Here is a 20589-nt window from a genome sequence, read left to right as displayed (position 1 = left end):
CAGTGACGAAACGCGCCGCTCTTCTTTGGATCTTCTCTATCTCCTCCGTCAACCCGACCTGGTATGGATCCCACACTGATGAGCAATACTCAAGTATAGGTCGAACGAGTGTTTTGTAAGCCACCTCCTTTGTTGATGGACTACATTTTCTAAGCACTCTCCCAATGAATCTCAACCTGGTACCCGCCTTACCAACAATTAGTTTTATATGATCATTCCACTTCAAATCGTTCCGTACGCATACTCCCAGATATTTTACAGAAGTAACTGCTACCAGTGTTTGTTCCGCTATCATATAATCATACAATAAAGGGTCCTTCTTTCTATGTATTCGCAATACATTACATTTGTCTATGTTAAGGGTCAGTTGCCACTCCCTGCACCAAGTGCCTATCCGCTGCAGATCTTCCTGTATTTCGCTACAATTTTCTAATGCAGCAACTTCTCTGTATACTACAGCATCATCCGCGAAAAGCCGCGTGGAACTTCCGACACTATCTACTAAGTCATTTATATATATTGTGAAAAGCAATGGTCCCATAACACTCCCCTGTGGCACGCCAGAGGTTACTTTAACGTCTGTAGACGTCTCTCCATTGATAACAACATGCTGTGTTCTGTTTGCTAAAAACTCTTCAATCCAGCCACACAGCTGGTCTGATATTCCGTAGGCTCTTACTTTGTTTATCAGGCGACAGTGCGGAACTGTATCGAACGCCTTCCGGAAGTCAAGAAAAATAGCATCTACCTGGGAGCCTGTATCTAATATTTTCTGGGTCTCATGAACAAATAAGGCGAGTTGGGTCTCACACGATCGCTGTTTCCGGAATCCATGTTGATTCCTACATAGTAGATTCTGGGTTTCCAGAAATGACATGATACGCGAGCAAAAAACATGTTCTAAAATTCTACAAGAGATCGACGTAAGAGATATAGGTCTATAGTTTTGCGCATCTGCTCGACGACCCTTCTTGAAGACTGGGGCTATCTGTGCTCTTTTCCAATCATTTGGAACCCTCCGTTCCTCTAGAGACTTGCGGTACACGGCTGTTAGAAGGGGGGCAAGTTCTTTCGCGTACTCTGTGTAGAATCGAATTGGTATCCCGTCAGGTCCAGTGGACTTTCCTCTATTGAGTGATTCCAGTTGCTTTTCTATTCCTTGGACACTTATTTCGATGTCAGCCATTTTTTCGTTTGTGCGAGGATTTAGAGAAGGAACTGCAGTGCGGTCTTCCTCTGTGAAACAGCTTTGGAAAAAGGTGTTTAGTATTTCAGCTTTACGCGTGTCATCCTCTGTTTCAATGCCATCATCATCCCGTAGTGTCTGGATATGCTGTTTCGAGCCACTTACTGATTTAACGTAAGACCAGAACTTCCTAGGATTTTCTGTCAAGTCGGTACATAGAATTTTACTTTCGAATTCAATGAACGCTTCACGCATAGCCCTCCTTACGCTAACTTTGACATCTTTTAGCTTCAGTTTGTCTGAGAGGTTTTGGCTGCGTTTAAACTTGGAGTGGAGCTCTCTTTGCTTTCGCAGTAGTTTCCTAACTTTGTTGTTGTACCACGGTGGGTTTTTCCCGTCCCTCACAGTTTTACTCGGCACGTACCTGTCTAAAACGCATTTTACGATTGCCTTGAACTTTTTCCATAAACACTCAACATTGTCAGTGTCGGAACAGAAATTTTCGTTTTGATCTGTTAGGTAGTCTGAAATCTGCCTTCTATTACTCTTGCTAAACAGATAAACCTTCCTCCCTTTTTTTTATATTCCTATTAACTTCCATATTCAGGGATGCTGCAACGGCCTTATGATCACTGATTCCCTGTTCTGTACATACAGATTCGAAAAGTTCGGGTCTGTTTGTTATCATTAGGTCCAATATGTTATCTCCACGAGTCGGTTCTCTGTTTAATTGCTCGAGGTAATTTTCGGATAGTGCACTCAGTATAATGTCACTCGATGCTCTGTCCCTACCACCCGTCCTAAACACCTGAGTGTCCCAGTCTATATCTGGTAAATTGAAATCGATGTCTTGCCCTGGCCCGCAGGTGGCCTGATTTCAACCCCGAGGAAAACCTTTGGGGAATACTTGCAAGACATCTGTATCGCAATGGAAGGCTAATTGAGGCCTACTCGAGCTAAAAAGAACGATGCGAGAAGAGTGGGTGACAATTTCGCTGCAAGAACCACAATCCCTAACAAAATCTGTGCTGAGGAGAAACTTTGAGGTAGTCAGGAAGAACGGATATTGGACAAAGTACTAACAATGCAATAACACAACAGTACAGTGAGTGCCTTCATGACAGTTTCCATCCAGCAAATGCAAACGCCTTTATTTTGTTACCAATGTTATGAAATAAACAACGTAACCCCGTCATAATTGTTTATGTCTTATATGTATCTACTACTTTCACAGTAAATTCTACACTTGTATGCTTCTGATGTTATAGTACTACTTTCATAGGAATCCAGCCTCTATACTGATGTCCATTGGTGCATGTGCGTTACGCAGTGCTATGAAATGTGTTCATTGTTGTTGTTGTGGTCTTCAGTCCAGAGACTGGTTTGATGCAGCTCTCCATGCTACTCTATCCTGTGCAAGCTTCTTCAACTCCCAGTACTTACTGCAACCTACATCCTTCTGAATCTGCTTAGTGTATTTATCTCTTGGTCTCCCTCTATGATTTTTACCCTCCACGCTGCCCTCCAATGCTAAATTTGTGATCCCTTGATGCCTCAGAACATGTCCTACTAACAGGCCCCTTCTTCTTGTCAAGTTGTGCCACAAACTCCTCTTCTCCCCAATTCTATTCAATACCTACTCATTAGTTATACCCATCTAATCTTCAGCATTCTTCTGTAGCACCACATTTCTAACGCTTCTATTCTCTTCTTGTCTAAACTATTTGTCGTCCACGTTTCACTTCCATACATGGCTACACTCCATACAAATACTTTCAGAAACGACTTCCTGACACTTAAATCTATACTCGATGTTAACAAATTTCTCTTCTTCAGAAACGCTTTCCTTGCCATTGCCAGTCTACATTTTATATCCTCTCTACTTCGACGATCATCAGTTATTTTTCTCCCCAAATAGCAAAGTTCCTTTACTACTTTAAGTGTCTCATTTCCTAATCTAATTCCCTCAGCATCACCCGACTTAATTCGACTACATTCCATTATCCTCGTTTTGCTTTTGTTGATGTTCATCTTATACCCTTCTTTCAAGACACTTTCCATTCCGTTCAACTGCTCTTCCAAGTCCTTTGCTGTCTTTGACAGAATTACAATGTCATCGGCGAACCTCAAAGTTTTTATTTCTTCTCCACGGATTTTAATACCTACTCCGAACTTTTCTTTTGTTTCCTTCACTGCTTGCTCAATATAAAGATTGAATAACATCGGGGAGAGGCTACAACCCTGCCTCACTCCCTTCCCAACCACTGCTTCCCTTTCATGTCCCTTGACATGTTCGTATCCATCCGCATTTAACATTTCATTAAGCGCAATAAGGGGACCGCACCATAACGACGAAAACCACCCTCCATACTGTAGCACCACCTCCTCCCAACTTCACTGTTGGCTCTACATATCATGACAGGTCACATTCTTCAGGAATTCGCCAAACCCAAATACTTCCATCCGCTTGCCACGGGGTATAGTGTGATTCGTCACTCCAAATCTGTTGTTTCCAGTCATCCACTGTGCGGTGTCGTTACCTGAAGCGTCTGTCACCTACAGAAAAGCATGACTTATGAGAGGCTGTTCGACAATTATACCCCATTCTTGTTAACTCCTTACGGACACTCATTGTGCTAGCCGGACAGCTGGCAGCCCTTTGATTCCCTCGGCTGATCTTTCCACTCCCATCGTAGAAAAGATCGAAGGCCACGCCACGGTCCTGCACCGATCCCCGTTCCGACACCAGTTTTCAATCTGTTACGAAATCTGAAAACTTGCCTTAATTTATTTGAGGAGAGCTGCCGGCTGTTGGGCATTGAGAACTTACCTTCGGTTTCGAAAGGGTTGGGTATGAGGATCTCGGTCCAGTTGCCCGTGGTGCCGCCCTGGCTCGAGGGGAACGTGGTGACGGCGGTGATGCGGTGGCCGCGCCGCTCCAGCGCTCGCAGGTACGTCTCCGCCAGCACCCACTGGCTGCGGCCCACCGACTGGAAGATGCCCAGCACCTCGGCCGCCTGGAGGCCTGGAGCCAGCGCCAGCAGCGAAGCCGCCAGCAGGAGGGCGTTCATCTGGAAGCACCAGGCCCCTCCAGTGTAAGTGAGGGCGCTGTCCGCCACGTACTGGGTCATTCTGGAACTGGTGCCCCAATGAAACTTCCTGGCAGAACTGGACCGGGACTCGAACTCGGGACCGTTGCCTTTAGCGGGCAAGTGCTCAACCAATAGACTTTTAGATATAGAGAAGCATTTTACACATGTGTGACTAGATTCCAATCGAAGAAATTTCACCATTATAAATCCACTGCCGCATGGTAAATGTGTATGGAGACAATATACATGGTGTTACAAAAAGGTACGGCCAAACTTTCAGGATACATTCCTCACACACAAACAAAGAATATATGTTATGTGGACATGTGTCCGGAAAAGCTTACTTTCCATGTTAGAGCTCATTTTATTTCTTCTCTTCAAATCACATTAATCATGGAATGGAAACACACAGCAGCAGAACGTACCAGCGTGATTTCAAACACTTTGTTACAGGAAATGTTCAAAATGTCCTCCCTTAGCGAGGATACATGCATCCACCCTCCGTCGCACGGAATCCCTGATGCGCTGATGCAGCCCTGGAGAAAGGCTTATTGTGTCACAGCCGTCCACAATACGAGCACGAAGAGTCTCTACATTTGGTACCGGGGTTGGGTAGACAAGAGCTTTCAAATGCCCCCATAAATGAAAGTCAAGATGGTTGAGGTCAGGAGAGCGTGGAGGCCAAGGAATTGGTCCGCCTCTACCAATCCATCGGTCACCGAATCTGTTGTTGAGAAGCGTACGAACACTTCGACTGAAATGTGCAGAAGCTCCATCGTGCATGAACCACATGTTGTATCGTACTTGTAAATGCACATGTTCCAGCAACACAGGTAGAGTATCCCGTATGAAATCATGATAACGTGCTCCATTGAGCGTAGGTTGAAGAACGTGGGGCCCAATCAAGACTTCACCAACAATGCCTGCCCAAACGTTCACAGAAAATCTGTGTTGATGACGTGATTGCGCAATTGCGTGCGGATTCTCGTCAGCCCACACATGATGATTGTGAAAATTTACAGTTTGATCACGTTGGAATGAAGCCTCATCCGTAAAGAGAACATTTGCACTGAAATGAGGATTGACACATTGCCGGATGAACCATTCGCAGAAGTGTACCCTTGGAGGCCAATCAGCTGCTGATAGTGCCTGCACACGCTGTACATGGTACGGAAACAACTGGTTCTCCCGTAGCACTCTCCATACAGCAACTTCTCTGACGCTGACATCAGGGTTATCGTCAAGTGCCTAAAGAATTGCGTCGTCCATTGCAGGTGTCCTCGTCGTTCTAGGTCTTCCCCAGTCGCGAGTCATAGGCTGGAATGTTCCGTGCTCCCTAAGACGCCGATCAATTGCTTCGAACGTCTTCCTGTCGGGACACCTTCGTTCTGGAAATCTGTCTCGATACAAACGTACCGCACCACGGCTATTGCCCCGTGATAATCCATACATCAAATGGGCATCTGCCAACCCCGCATTTGTAAACATTGCACTGACTGCAAAACCACGTTCGTGATGAACACTAACCTGTTGATGCTACGTACTGATGTGCTTGATGCTAGTACTGTAGAGCAATGAGTCGCATGTCAACACAAGCACCGAAGTCAACATTACCTTCCTTCAACTGGGCCAACTGGCGGTGAATCGAGGAAGTACAGTACATACTGACGAAACTAAAATGAGCTCTAACATGGAAATTAACCGTTTCCGGACACATGTCCACATACCATCTTTTCTTTATTTGTGTGTGAGGAATGTTTCCTGAAAGTTTGGCCGTACCCTTCTGTACTACCCTGTATACTGCCTGGCAAAAAAAGTGAACTACACAGAAGACAGTGTAAGTTCGTACATGTGCACAGCATCGGTGTGTGTGTGAATGATTAGAGCTACTATTGGCTGTGACAGGTAGTATTGCATACATGTGCGCATTAAAACTGTGTACCGGACCGAGACTCGAACTCGGGACCTTTGCCTTTCTCTGGCAAGTGCTCTTCCAGTAGAGTATTTGCCCGCGAAATGTAAAGGTCCCGAGTTCGAGTTTCGGTCTGGTACACAGTTTTAATCTGCCAGGAAGTTTCATATCAGCGCACACTCCGCTGCAGAGTGAAACTCTCATTCTAGTGCCTCGCTGTAATTTATTTTTAATTTACATGTTTGATACAGATTATGACGGTGTAGTACTAATGTCTGAACGCTCTCTTCTACCATGTTCTTACAGCGTGGCCGTAAGGAGAATCGTGGTTTGGGTTGAGGTCTTGGTGTTCGGTTGCTATTTCAGCTGGGCCCAAGGGGCGCAAAGTACTTCGTTTAGCCCGGACCAGTGGGCATGTGTATTCCCACTGAAACATCCGTCTTGCTGTAGCTCTATGTTACTGTATACTAAGCAAGATTTGAACGACGAACAGCAGGTGGCGCTCAGGCAAACTTTGCGAATCGATTAATTCCTTCTGCATGAGGTTTTAATTGAAAACAGTGCTCAGGTAATAGCACCATTTCTATGTGCGCCCTTTCGGTTTTACAAGCAAAAACAGTCACCTTCGATCGGATTTTGCGTAAGAAACCAAAAAAAAAATACGTTTTGTGGGAGGTTTCTGAAGCGCGGCACTTCTTTACTTCAAATTTGTACGAATCGGTTCAAATTTGCATTAAGTAGACACACGGATAAAGTCAAAATAAAATCCTTTCTATCCAATAATCTTTACCCGTTGTCGAGATACGGTGGTGTAAAGTCGAACTAAATGTACTACGTAGAATTCGTTCGTACGTGAGATAAATACACGGAAAGTGAACCAAAGAAATAAAAATGCATTAATATGATAAAATTAAAAACTCACTTTCAAACTGTAGTTTCATTTGGATTTTTCTGTCAAAAGCCACATCTTTTGTGAGGTTCTTTTACGCGCTCCATTTCTGTATAACAAACTTGTGTCAATCGATTCAAACTTCACAAGGAGGTAGACAAATATATGCAATTGATGGGCGTCCTGTTGTTTTGTGTTAGCTTTATCCGTTGCCACAATACAAGAAACTTCGTCCGAAAGACAATAAGAAGACCTATACCATATCAGTCGTCGCCGGAGTCAACAAAAATCTACACCGATTGACAAGCCATGACAATGGCAAAATGTCAAAATTGTGATGGAGTAAGAGCTGTGAACCACAATGAAAAAGCACAAAAGAGGAGAGTATTTCGTGGGCAGAGTCTGGGATGTAAAAAGTGGCTATATGTCAAGATGTTTAGATTCAAACGTCTTCGAAGCTACCAGACAAGTGTAAAAGTTAGTTTCCCTCTTTCACATCCCTAACTTCGTCCAGGACATATTTTGTGCTATGATAGGAGTGTCTTTCGTTCCAGTCTCTTAATGTCTGGGCCTCTCACTTATGCCTTCCTAGTTTCGTTGTCCCGTGCGCAACGCAGCGCAGGAACTCCCCCAAATGGCGTCTGACATAGAGATGCATTTTACACATGTGTGACTAGATTTCTGTCGAAGAAATTTCACCATTTTAAATCCATTGCCGCTTGATAAATGTGTTGTTGTTGTTGTGGTCTTCAGTGCAGAGACTGGTTTCATGCTACTCTATCCTGTGCAAGCTTCTTCATCTCCCAGTACGTACTGCAGCCTACATCCTTCTGAATCTGCTTAGTGTATTCATCTCTTGGCCTCCCTCTACGACTTTTACCCTCCACGCTGCCCTCCAATACTAAATTGGTGATTCCTTGATGCCTCAGAACATGCCCTACCAACCGATCCCTTCTTCTAGTCAAGTTGCGCCACAAACTCCTCTTCTCCTCAGTCCTATTCATCCTATTCAGTACCTCCTCATTAGTTATGTGATCTACCCATCTAATCTTCAGCATTATTCTGTAGCACCACATTTCGAAAGCTTCAATTCTCTTCTTGTCCAAACTACACTCCTGGAAATGGAAAAAAGAACACATTGGCACCGGTGTGTCAGACCCACCATACTTGCTCCGGACACTGCGAGACGGCTGTACAAGCAATGATCACACGCACGGCACAGCGGACACACCAGGAACCGCGGTGTTGGCCGTCGAATGGCGCTAGCTGCGCAGCATTTGTGCACCGCCGCCGTCAGTGTCAGCCAGTTTGCCGTGGCATACGGAGCTCCATCGCAGTCTTTAACACTGGTAGCATGCCGCGACAGCGTGGACGTGAACCGTATGTGCAGTTGGCGGACTTTGAGCGAGGGCGTATAGTGGGCATGCGGGAGGCCGGGTGGACGTACCGCCGAATTGCTCAACACGTGGGGCGTGAGGTCTCCACAGTACATCGATGTTGTCGCCAGTGGTCGGCGGAAGGTGCACGTGCCCGTCGACCTGGGACCGGACCGCAGCGACGCACGGATGCACGCCAAGACCGTAGGATCCTACGCAGTGCCGTAGGGGACCGCACCGCCACTTCCCAGCAAATTAGGGACACTGTTGCTCCTGGGGTATCGGCGAGGACCATTCGCAACCGTCTCCATGAAGCTGGGCTACGGTCCCGCACACCGTTAGGCCGTCTTCCGCTCACGCCCCAACATCGTGCAGCCCGCCTCCAGTGGTGTCGCGACAGGCGTGAATGGAGGGACGAATGGAGACGTGTCGTCTTCAGCGATGAGAGTCGCTTCTGCCTTGGTGCCAATGATGGTCGTATGCGTGTTTGGCGCCGTGCAGGTGAGCGCCACAATCAGGACTGCATACGACCGAGGCACACAGGGCCAACACCCGGCATCGTGGTGCGGGGAGCGATCTCCTACACTGGCCGTACACCACTGGTGATCGTCGAGGGGACACTGAATAGTGCACGGTACATTCAAACCGTCATCGAACCCATTGTTCTACCATTCCTAGACCGGCAAGGGAACTTGCTGTTCCAACAGGACAATGCACGTCCGCATGTATCCCGTGCCACCCAACGTGCTCTAGAAGGTGTAAGTCAACTACCCTGGCTAGCAAGATCTCCGGATCTGTCCCCCATTGAGCATGTTTGGGACTGGATGAAGCGTCGTCTCACGCGGTCTGCACGTCCAGCACGAATGCTGGTCCAACTGAGGCGCCAGGTGGAAATGGCATGGCAAGCCGTTCCACAGGACTACATCCAGCATCTCTACGATCGTCTCCATGGGAGAATAGCAGCCTGCATTGCTGCGAAAGGTGGATATACACTGTACTAGTGCCGACATTGTGCATGCTCTGTTGCCTGTGTCTATGTGCCTGTGGTTCTGTAAGTGTGATCATGTGATGTATCTGACCCCAGGAATGTGTCATAAAGTTTCCCCTTCCTGGGACAATGAATTCACGGTGTTCTTATTTCAATTTCCAGGAGTGTATTTATCGTCCATGTTTCACTTCCATACATAGCCACACTCCATACATGTATGGAGACAATATATACTGCCTGGCAAAAAAAAAAAAAAAAAAAATTAACTACACAGAAGACAGTGTAACTTCGTACATGTGCACAGCATCGGTGTGTGTGTGAATGATTAAAGCTTCTATTGTCTGTGACAGATAGAATGGCGTACATGTGGACATTAGTGCTATTACAAGGCCTGTTAGGCTACTTAGCGAGTGTGAACAGCGTCAGATGTTGAGTGATCAATGTGAAAGACACAAACTACTATTGCGAGACATCGTTATCAACACCTGACAGAGTTTGAAAGGGGTCTCACTGTACATCTCCATTTGGCCAGCTGGTAGAATCTGGCAATGTCCAGGTGTGACAGTGACCTTATCTTGGACCGCATGGGAACATGAGGGCAGGCATAGTCGGCCACCAGGTACCGATCGACGTCTGACGACCACAAGGGATTAGATTAGATTAGATTAGATTAGATTACCACTTGTTCCATAGATCATGAATACGACACTTCGTAATGGTGTGGAACGTGTCAGGTTAATAAAAGGTGTCGATACAAGATATTACATTACACAAAATATTACATGATACTCAATATTTTTAATTTTTTTGTTGTGTTTGGGGAATTACCCACTTACTATATCCAACAATTCATCTAATGAGTAGAAGGAGTTGCCATTAAGAAATACTTTTAATTTTCATTTTAATGCTATATGGCTATCTGTCAGACTTTTGATGCTATTAGGTAAGTGACCAAAGACTTTTGTGGCAGCATAATTTACCCCCTTCTGAGCCAAAGTTAGATTTAACCTTGAGTAGCGAAGATCATCCTTTCTCCTAGTGTTGTAGCCATGTACACTGCTATTAGTTTCGAATTCGTTCGGATTATTAATAACAAATTTCAAAAGTGAATATGTATATGTTGTGAGGCTACAGTGAAGATTTCTAGCTCTTTAAATAAGTGTCTGCAGGATGATCTTGGATGAGCTCCAGCAATTATTCTGATTACACGCTTTTGTGCAATGAACACTCTTTTACTCAATGATGAGTTACCCCAGAATATGATGCCATAAGAAAGCAGAGAATGAAAATAGGCGTGGTAAGCAAATTTACTGAGATGTATATCGCCAAAATTTGCAATGACCCTAATAGCATAAGTCAAACGTTTCAGCAGATACTCAGTGTGTTTTTTCCAGTCCAACCCGTCATCAATGCATATACCTAGAAATTTTGAATATCCTACCTTAGCTACCGATTTCTGATCGAAGTCTATATTTATCAATGGGGTCGTTCCATTTACTGTGTGGAACTGTATATACTGTGTTTTGTCAAAGTTTAATGAGAGCCCATTTGCAGAGAACCACTTGATGATTTTCTGAAAAACATCGTTTACAATTTCACCAGTTAATTGTTGTCTGTCGAGTGTGATAGCTATACTTGTATCATCGGCAAAAAGTACCAGCTTTGCATCTTCGTGAATATAGCATGGCAAGTCATTAATATATATTAAGAACAGCAGAGGACCCAAGACCGAACCTTGCGGCACCTCACTCTTGATTGTTCCCCAGTTTGAGCAATCGCATCGCCGCATTGTCCGCTAAGCACATCATAACCCCGTGACACCAGAGCCTGCCATCTGAGAACAAGTAATGGACTCCTGCAACATTCTGTCTCGCGCCACACCACTGGTCAGAGGCTGGCAGCAGCCAGTTCTACCGACCCAAGCGTACGCCGCTACCTAGGATGGCCGTCAATGCCGAGTACGATGACGACATGAGGACAGCTGCGACCCTTCCAGTTTTTTGGACAGACACACGGCTGACAGAGTTGGCGTTGTGGTGTGGGGAGTCGTTGGGTGTGATTCCAACTCATGTCTGGAGGGTTCCTGTAGGAACTATGAGCAGTGCTATGTTGTGGACGTCATGCATAACCCTTCATGTGACATTATATTGCTGGCATTTTTCAACAGGACAACGCTCGTCCACACATAGAGTGTGTCTCTAGGAACTGCCTACATGGTGTCGAGGTACTCCTGTGGCCAGCAATATAACAAGTTCTGTACCCAATGTAACATGACTGAGCGAGGGGGCGCAGTGTTTCGCACACTGTGTAATGTGTCTTGCAGCGGTCTCTCCGCGATATTTTCATAAATTTTATAAATTATACAACTCAGTACATATCTCGAAATATCTCTTCTTACCTTACCGATTCCTAAACTTTAATATACGATGATTATCAATGCAAAGTAGGTTCAAGGCCTATTATTCCTTGGAGCGTCCATTTACTCCATGGAATATCTTCTCTGCTATCTGTTTTCTCTTATGAAAAGAATGAGGCAATGCTTGCCGATTAGCCGTGAAAGAAGGAGGATGTATATGTATGTATTGTTGAGCTAGTCGCCATCTTGATGAGATTCTGTATGAGAAGGAATTTAATACATGAACTAAACTAAAGTAAGTGTGTTCGCGCATTATTTACCTGATTATTATTGACAATGTCTGCTTACTACGCTGTGTTGCACGGGATCAGTGGGGAACGTCTGATTTACACTGGACGAACCTGCCGTTTTGTATGCTCAAGATATCCAGTTACTTCAAATAAATAGGCTAACACGGTCTTACCAGCAGATCTCCGGTCGTCCCCATGTGATCACCGAAAGTTAATAATTATTACAAATGTTTTCAGGAGATCGACTGACAATTTTCGTCGCACCGAGACTTCGAATTTGCTTCACTGCCTTATGGAATTTAAGTTAAGCTCAATTTAATCAGGATAGAACAGTATTGAACTGTGTGAATGTGATAAGCCTGCTTTGTGAATGAAAATTCCCTTAACATACGCATGTTTTTACTATCCTGATCAGTGAAGCTAAATCAGGCCGGTGTGAGAGAGGTTTTTAAATTTTTTGAATACCACAAAAAAATATATATTTAAACTGGACTGGCGTTCGGGAGGACGATGGTTCAGACCTGTGTCCGGCGATCCAGATTTAGGTTTTTCGCGATTTCTCTAAATCGCTCCAGGCAAATGCCGGCATGGTTCTTTTTAAAAGGGCACGGTCAATTTCCTTCCCCACAATCTGAGCTCGTGCTCCATCTGTAATGACCTCGATGTCGGTGGGACGTTAAAACCAAACTTCCTTCCCTTCTTCCTTCCCTCCAGTACAACATTAGTGGCAAAAACTCGGATGTAAACTCTGTCAGTGGGGAAGCGAGCCAGCTCTAGTCAGACAAGCGAAATAAAGTGCTGACTTTTCCCCAGTTGCATGGCCAAGGTTAGTCCAACAGATCGTCTGAGATATGCTGCGACCCGCCAGCAAAGAGAGTGCACCGTATACCTTTGTAAAACTTCAGTGTTCAAATACTGTATCAAAACTTGCTCGGATTATGTTAGGTAGAATATTGTGATTCTCAACATCGTTCGTTACTTCGAAAATCCACTTTTCGTAAAATATTAATGCCACTCGCATACGAGTGGTGTTCCTAGCGCCAGTCGTGTGCGACTGCCTCGATGTTTTAACAGACATCGTGTTCCAGATATATAACGTGCCCAACATCTGTCCTTTATGTTGCACAACTCCTTCTCGGTGTTGGGATTTTTTTTCGTCGGTGTATTTATTTGTTGCCAACACGTTATCATTTATGTTCTTTAGCTTAGATATTCACTGATTTTGGAATATACGCCAAGCTTTATGTCCATTACGGTGATTGCTTGATAGAACCTGTTTTAGACATCTGATGCTTTATTAGCGTGAGGGCACAGCGGTCGACGCGTCACTCCTAACGCAGCACAGCCACACTTTGTCTTCAGGGTCGTTCTGTAGCTGGACCCACCCAATAAAGATTCACAGTCAAATTTCCAGACATTGACGCTGGACGTCGTAAAAAATTTTCCCAACAACGCGGGTGAACTTGCGGTGGCCATCGTCAAAGCTGTGCGACTGGCTGGTCCCAGCTGCTGGTCAGGTGTTGACGGCCGCAGTAGGCGGGCTGCCGCTCTTCCTAGACAAATGTGCGTGACTAATCGTGGTGGCGATGTGGAAACATGGCAGTATACAGCTGAAATATTGCTCTGTTTAACTGTGCGAGTGAGCTTCCTCTTGGTGTTACGGCATCCGTGAAAGAAAATGGGAGACACTTGTTTCGGATTGACCCTCGTACTTAGATTGCGACCATAAAAGCTGTGACATCACCATTACTTCTACATCTGCCCCGGCCGCTGTGGCCGAGCGGTTCTAGGTGCTTCAGTCTGGAGCCGCGCGACCGAATCCTGCCTCGGGCATGGATGTGTGTGATGTCCTTAGGTTAGTTAGGTTTAAGTAGTTCTAAGTTCTGGGCGACTGATGACCTCAGATGTTAAGTCCCATAGTGCTCAGAGCCATTTGAACCATCTACATCTGCACCTGGAGCGTCACTGTGACACGTCTAAGTGCCCTGGAGACATCAGTGCTGCGAGCTGTGATGATTTGTCCTCGGTGGTAAGGTAGGTGCAAAACCAGAAACTTAAACTAAAAGCGAAAAAGTCTCAATAACCGTAGTACACCGCCAGAAATTAATTAGTTCTGAATCCCAAGGACAACTGCCTCCTATTCTTCTCGACAATGTTCTAATACCACAACACGATAAAGACAAAGCCTCCGGTCCAGACTGTGTATTAAGTCAGGTTTCTTTCAGAGTACGCTGGTACAAGAGCTGCATACTTGCCAATCACATACGACCGCTCGCTTGACGGAAGATCCGTATCTAAAGACTCGAAAGTTGCACGTGTCATGGCAATACACAAGCATGGAAACAGGAATACTCCGCAGAATTACATACCCATTGAAACGTTTCATTTTATGTCTAAATAAAGTTAAACCCCAAAACTAAAATAATTTATGTAAACCTACTTAAGAAACGCTGCACTTTTGTGTTAATTCCGTGTATTTTCTTTAAATTGTCTTATAACGTAAAACTGTTAGTAATTCTTAAATGTGAGAGAGCATACACATGTTAAAATTAGCAACTGTGCTTTTTAATTGTCAAATACTACATCAGACGCAGCACAAGCGGCGCCAACAATCAAATTTTATGCGATCAGCCGGTCCGGAAAGCAGCGAAGTCTCCCGAACATTTTTCCACACGACAGGCTTCCAGAACAGGCAGAGACCGAGGAAAAATGACGGTAAAGTCCCTTTCAGTTGTCTCCTTGTATGTAAACACGAGCGGCTTCTGGTTCGCTTTCTCTCGATATCTCTCTTAATGATCGCTCTCTCGAATGGTTTTGCAACAGGCAGTTGTGCTTGAAAGATATTTTCAAGGTCAATAAAGTATTTAACCATGTAAAAGTATCGTCATTATATGAATAATTGTTATTGTTTACCGCTGTTTACTTCAATAACATTAAGTTTGCCTGCCAACATTTCTATGATACAGCTAGGAGAACTGAAAGACTACCGACATATCGTTTGCTGACCACTGCCGAATATCATTGATGTTGAATTTGTGCCAGCCACTCACTCGTGCGTCCCTCAGATCTGTTAAGTCGATCTCTGAACGCAGTTTCCAGGCGGCGCGTCTGCTCATAACGCGTAATGTTAATCATCGCCATACGGCCAACAAATGATGTGCGCGGTCGGTCCAATCCACAGTATCAAAGCAGCTTAGACAAAATCTTGAATTACTATTTTCTCTCTCTTAGTGATAAATTTATCTGTGCCGCGTAATAATTTAAACTTTTTCTTTACTTGGCTGCTTCTTTTAAATAACGACACTCCAGTTAATTTCCTCATGTCAAAATTTATTTTTCAATTAGCACTAAACTGTAGATTAAAACTGAAGAAACTGCAAAAAGGTGGGAAATTGAGGAGATGGGACCTGGATAAACTGAAAGAACCAGAGGTTGTAGAGAGCTTCAGGGAGAACATAAGGAAAATTGACAAGAATGGGGGAAAGAAATACAGTAGAAGAAGAATGGGTAGCTTTGATAGATGAAATAGTGAGGGCAGCAGAGGATCAAGTAGGTAAAAAGACGAGAGCTAGTAGAAATCCTTGGGTAACAGAAGATATATTGAATTTAACTGATGAAAGGAGAAACTATAAAAATGCAGTAAATGAAGCAGGCAAAAAGGAATACAAACGTCTCAAAAATGAGATCGACAGGAAGTGCAAAATGGCTACGCAGGGATGGCTAGAGGACAAATGTAAGGATGTAGAGGCTTATCTCACTAGGGGCACTAGGGGTAAGATAGATACTGCCTACAGGAAAATTAAAGAGACCTTTGGAGAAAAGAGACTCACATGTATGCATATCAAGAGCTCAGATGGAACAAGTTCGAAGCAAAGTAAGGAAAGCAAAAAGGTGGAAGGAGTATATAGAGGGTCTATACAAGGGAGTTGTACGTGAGAACAATATTATGGAAATGGAAGAGGACATAGAGTAAGATGAAATGGGAGATATGATACTGCGTGAAGAGTTTGACAGAGAACTGAAACAAGGCCCCGGGAGTAGACAACATTCCATTAGAACTCCTGACAGCCTTGGGAGAGCCAGTCCTGACAAAACTCTACCATCTGATGGGCAAGAAGTATGAGACAGGCGAAATACCCTCAGACTTCAAGAAGGATATAATAATTCCAATCCCAGAGAAAACAGGTGTTGACAGATGTGAACATTACCGAACTATCAGTTTAATAAGCCACCGCTGAAAAATACTAACACAAGCTCTTCACAGACGAACGGAAAAACTGGTAGAAGCCGACCTGGGGGAAGATCAGTTTGGATTTCGTAGAAATATTGGAACACGTGAGGCAATACTGACCCTACGACTTATCTTAGAAGAAAGATTAAGGAAATGCAAACCTACGTATCTAGCATTTGTAGACTTAGAGAAAGCTTTTGACAATGTTGATTGGAATACTCTCTTTCAAATTCTGAAGGTGGCAGGGGTAAAATACAGGGAGCGAAAGGCTATTTACAATTTGTACAGAAAGCAGATGGCAGTTATAAGTGTCGAGGGACACGAAAGGGAAGCAGTGGTTGGGAAGGGAGTGAGACAGGGTTGTAGCCTATCCCCGACGTTATCAGTCTGTATATTGAGCAAGCAGTAAGGGAAACAAAAGAAAAATTCGGAGTAGGTATTAAAACCCATGGAGAAGAAATAAAAACTTTGAGGTTCGCCGATGACATTATAATTCTGTCAAGGACAACAAAGGACCTGGAAGAGCAGTTGAACGAAATGGACAGTGTTTTGAAAGGAGGATATAATATGAACATCAACGAAAGCAAAACGAGGATAATGGAATGTAGTCGAATTAAAGCGGGTGATGCTGCGAGAATTAGATTAGGAAATGAGATGCTTAAAGTAGTAAAGGAGTTTTGCCATTTGGGGAACAAAATAACTGATTATGGTGGAAGTAGAGAGGATATAAAATGTAGACTGGCAATGGCAAGGAATGTGTTTCTGAAGAAGAGAAATTTGTTAACATCGAGCATAGATTTAAGTGTCAGGAAGTCGTTTCTGAAAGTATTTGTATGGAGTGTAGCAATGTATGGAAGTGAAACATGGACGATAAACAGTTTAGACAAGAAGAGCATAGAAGCTTTCGAAATGTGGTGCTACAGAAGAATGCTGAAGATTAAATTGAATAGAATTGTGGAGAAGAGAAATTTGAGGCGCAACTTGACTAGAAGAAGGGATCGATTGGTAGGACAAATTCTGATGCATCAAGGGATGACCAATTTAGTATTGGAGGGCAACATGGACGGTAAAAATCGTAGAGGGAGACCAAGAGATGAATACACTAAACAGATTCAGAAAGACGTAGGTTTCAGTAAGTACTGGGAGATGAAGAAGCTTGCACAGGATAGGGTAGCATGGAGAGCTGTATCAAACCAGTCTCAGGACTGAAGACCAGAACAACAAATACCACTAAAGAGCGCCACACAAAAGAAACAGAAAATAATAACTTACCATATCACTAACGGCCATTTAGGAATATACGCTGTGTTCGAAAATTATGAATTGCCTCGAAGAGAACGATTTATTGACAAATGGCCAATACACATTTATAAAATATCTTTCTCGTGAAACTAGCTCTTTGTTCACAAAAAGAAATGAGAACTATCGATAGGGACGTCAAATTGATCACCACAACCTGTTTCTAACCAAACTCCGCGGCTACGGATTATCTTCTAAGTCGTGCGACTGGATTCGTGATTTCCTGTCACAGAGGACACAGTTCGTAGTAATTGACGTTAAGTCATCAATTAAAACCGATGTAATATCTGGTATTCACCAAGGTAGAATTATAGGACCTCTGCTGTTCCTAATCTATATAAACGATTTAGTGGACAATCTGAGCAGTTGTCTTAGGTTTTTCACAGATGATGCTGTCATTTACCGTCATGTAAAGTCAGCAGACGATCAAAATCAATTGCAAAAGATTTAGGCAGGATATCTGTGTGGTGAAAAAAGTGGCAGTTAGCTCTAAATAATGAAAAGTGTGAAGTCACCAACATGAGTACTAAAAGGAATCCGCTAAATTTCGGTTACACGATAAATCACATAAACGTAAAGGTTATGAATTCAACTAAGTACTTTGGGATTACGATTACGAATAACTTATACTGGAACCATTACATAGGTAATGTTTTGGGGAAAGCATACGAAAGACTACGATTTATTGGCAGAATAGTTAGAGGCATCAAGGGATGACCAATTTAGTATTGGAGGGCAACGTGGAGGGTAAAAATCGTAGAGGGAGACCAAGAGATGAATACACTAAGCAGATTCAGAAGGATGTAGGTTGCAGTAGGTACTGGGAGATGAAGAAGCTTGCACAGGATAGAGTAGCATGGAGAGCTGCATCAAACCAGTCTCAGGACTGACGACCACAACAACAAAGTTAGAAAATGTAAAAGCTCGACTAAAGAGACTGCTTACACTACGCTTGTCCACCCTCGCCTGAAGAACTGCTGTGAGGTATGGGATCCTTACCAGATAGGATTGATGGTGGGCATCGGAAAAAGGTGAAAGAAGGCCAGCTTTTGTTGTATTATCAAGAAACAGAGGAGAAAATGCCGCGGATATGAATGCGAAGTGACGTGCCAAACATTAAAACAAAGGCATGTTTCGCTGCGGCACGATGCTCTCAAGAAATTACAATCACCAATTTTCTTCTTTGACCGCGAGAATATTTTGTAGCCGTCCACGTACATGGGATCAAACTATCACCATAATAAAATAAGAGAAATAAGAGCTCGCACAGGAAGATTTAAGTGTTCGTTTTCCCCGCGCGCAGTCCGAGAATGGAACAACACAGAAATAGCCTGGAGGTGGTTGGATGGACACTCTGTCTGGAACTTAATTGTGAACTGCAGAGCAGTCGCGTACGTGCGTGTGTAGGGAACAGTGGAGAACTTGGGTCTGGCTGTGGATGAGCATCTCAGACCTCTGTTGCCGAACGATACGGCGATGGCAGACAAAGAACACCATCGCCAACTTCGCTCTGAGGTAGCAGAGAACCATCTAAAAAATGAGGCTATGATTCCGCTTACCCAGGAGGAAACGAGGCTGGCAGTAATGAAATTATAGAAGAATAAGATGGAATTAAGGCATAAGTGCCGCACCAGCTACTGGACCAATTTGTAGCATATACAACAGCATTGTTAAATGAACGCCTTTTGCGGAGTCGGATGCTCCGAATCTGGGAAGTATTGAATATCCTTGTATTGAAAAAAGTGGAAGACAAAGACTAAAGAGAACCGAAGTGTTACAGGGTGATTTGTTTGGCGAAGGCTCTAGCCAGAGGTACAGGAAAAGCTTCCGTCTTCCACAAATAGGTCGTAGATATGAGCCCCTTGCGGTACGGTTGCAGGAAAGGGAAATCCACCGAGACTGCGATAGATCACGCGGTGAGTACTGAGAATATCTCATACGACAAGTTTGTTACAGGCATAAGAGTTGATACAGCTGGGGTTCTGATAATTTATGGCGGCCTGCCCTGTTCCAAAGTCTGATACAGCTACTAGGGCCCTGGATCAGGGTTTTATTTCATGATTGCAAAACGTCATTTCATGGTTCTCGTCAGAATTGGGAGTAGAAAGAGATCGCAGGGGTGATGTCCGGGAAATACGGTGGCCGAGGCAACATAAACGTTCTGTTTTTAGCCGAAAAAAAAAATACACAGAAGCATTGAGATGTGGACGAAAGAATTATCGTGAATGCAATTTGCACGCGTGGTTTTGCCACAATTCTGGTCGTTTTCTGCGGATTGCTGCACGAAAAAGGCGCATAACTACCAGATAGCGTTCGTTATTGACCGTGCGACCATAAGGCAGGGACTCGTGATGCACTATCCCAATGTGATCAAAGAAAAAACTGAGGAGAATCTTCACATGTGAGAGAATTTCTGCAATTTTTTTCGGCCTTGGCTCTTCAGGTAGTTTCTACTGGGACCACTGGGCCTTGGTTTCAACGCCATACCCGTATACCCACGTTTTGTCACCTGTCCAAACCATCTTTAGAAGTTTTGGATTGTTGTAGACTTGATTCAGCAGTTCCTGAGCGACGTCGCCACGACGACGTTTTTGGTGGAAATTCAACAATTTTGGAACAGATTTTGCTGCTACTTGTTTGATCCCACGAACGATTTTTCTCCCGCCCCCTTCCCCCTCCCCACGTCCTATGCATCCTCGTTATTACCTAGGTTATCCACATTTCCTTTCAACTATGTTTTAAATTGTTTATACATTTTGTAGTTTTTTCTCCTCTTAATAAGTAACAGAATTCACTACAATATTGGATCCTTTTGACTGTAAATAAACTGAAAACATTTTTACGAAACAGTAGTTTCCAGAATTTTAAAGTTCTTGAAGTTTTTTAAGTTTTAAGGTTTATTCAGTGGACACTGGCTTCAGATCTGTTGAGTTACCGTAACATGTGCATATGATGTTCCACAAGCTTTAG

General features: G+C 44.0%; 1 protein-coding gene across 1 annotated transcript in view; it reads right to left on the bottom strand.

The window, feature by feature from the left end:
- The window catches only part of LOC124544925 (UDP-glycosyltransferase UGT5-like), a 67599-nt gene that overhangs the window by 38006 nt on the left and 9004 nt on the right, over positions 1-20589 (bottom strand). Inside the window, exon 2 of the mRNA XM_047123669.1 lies at positions 4017-4257. Within this exon, the coding sequence (XP_046979625.1) occupies positions 4017-4257 (241 nt within the window). The remainder of the gene's footprint in view (positions 1-4016; positions 4258-20589) is intronic.

The sequence above is a fragment of the Schistocerca americana genome, chromosome 8 (genome assembly GCF_021461395.2).
Source record: "Schistocerca americana isolate TAMUIC-IGC-003095 chromosome 8, iqSchAmer2.1, whole genome shotgun sequence".
Taxonomy (NCBI): Eukaryota; Metazoa; Arthropoda; class Insecta; order Orthoptera; family Acrididae; genus Schistocerca; species Schistocerca americana.
Note: the sequence above shows the minus strand (reverse complement) of the source record. Positions and strands in the feature narration are given on the sequence as shown.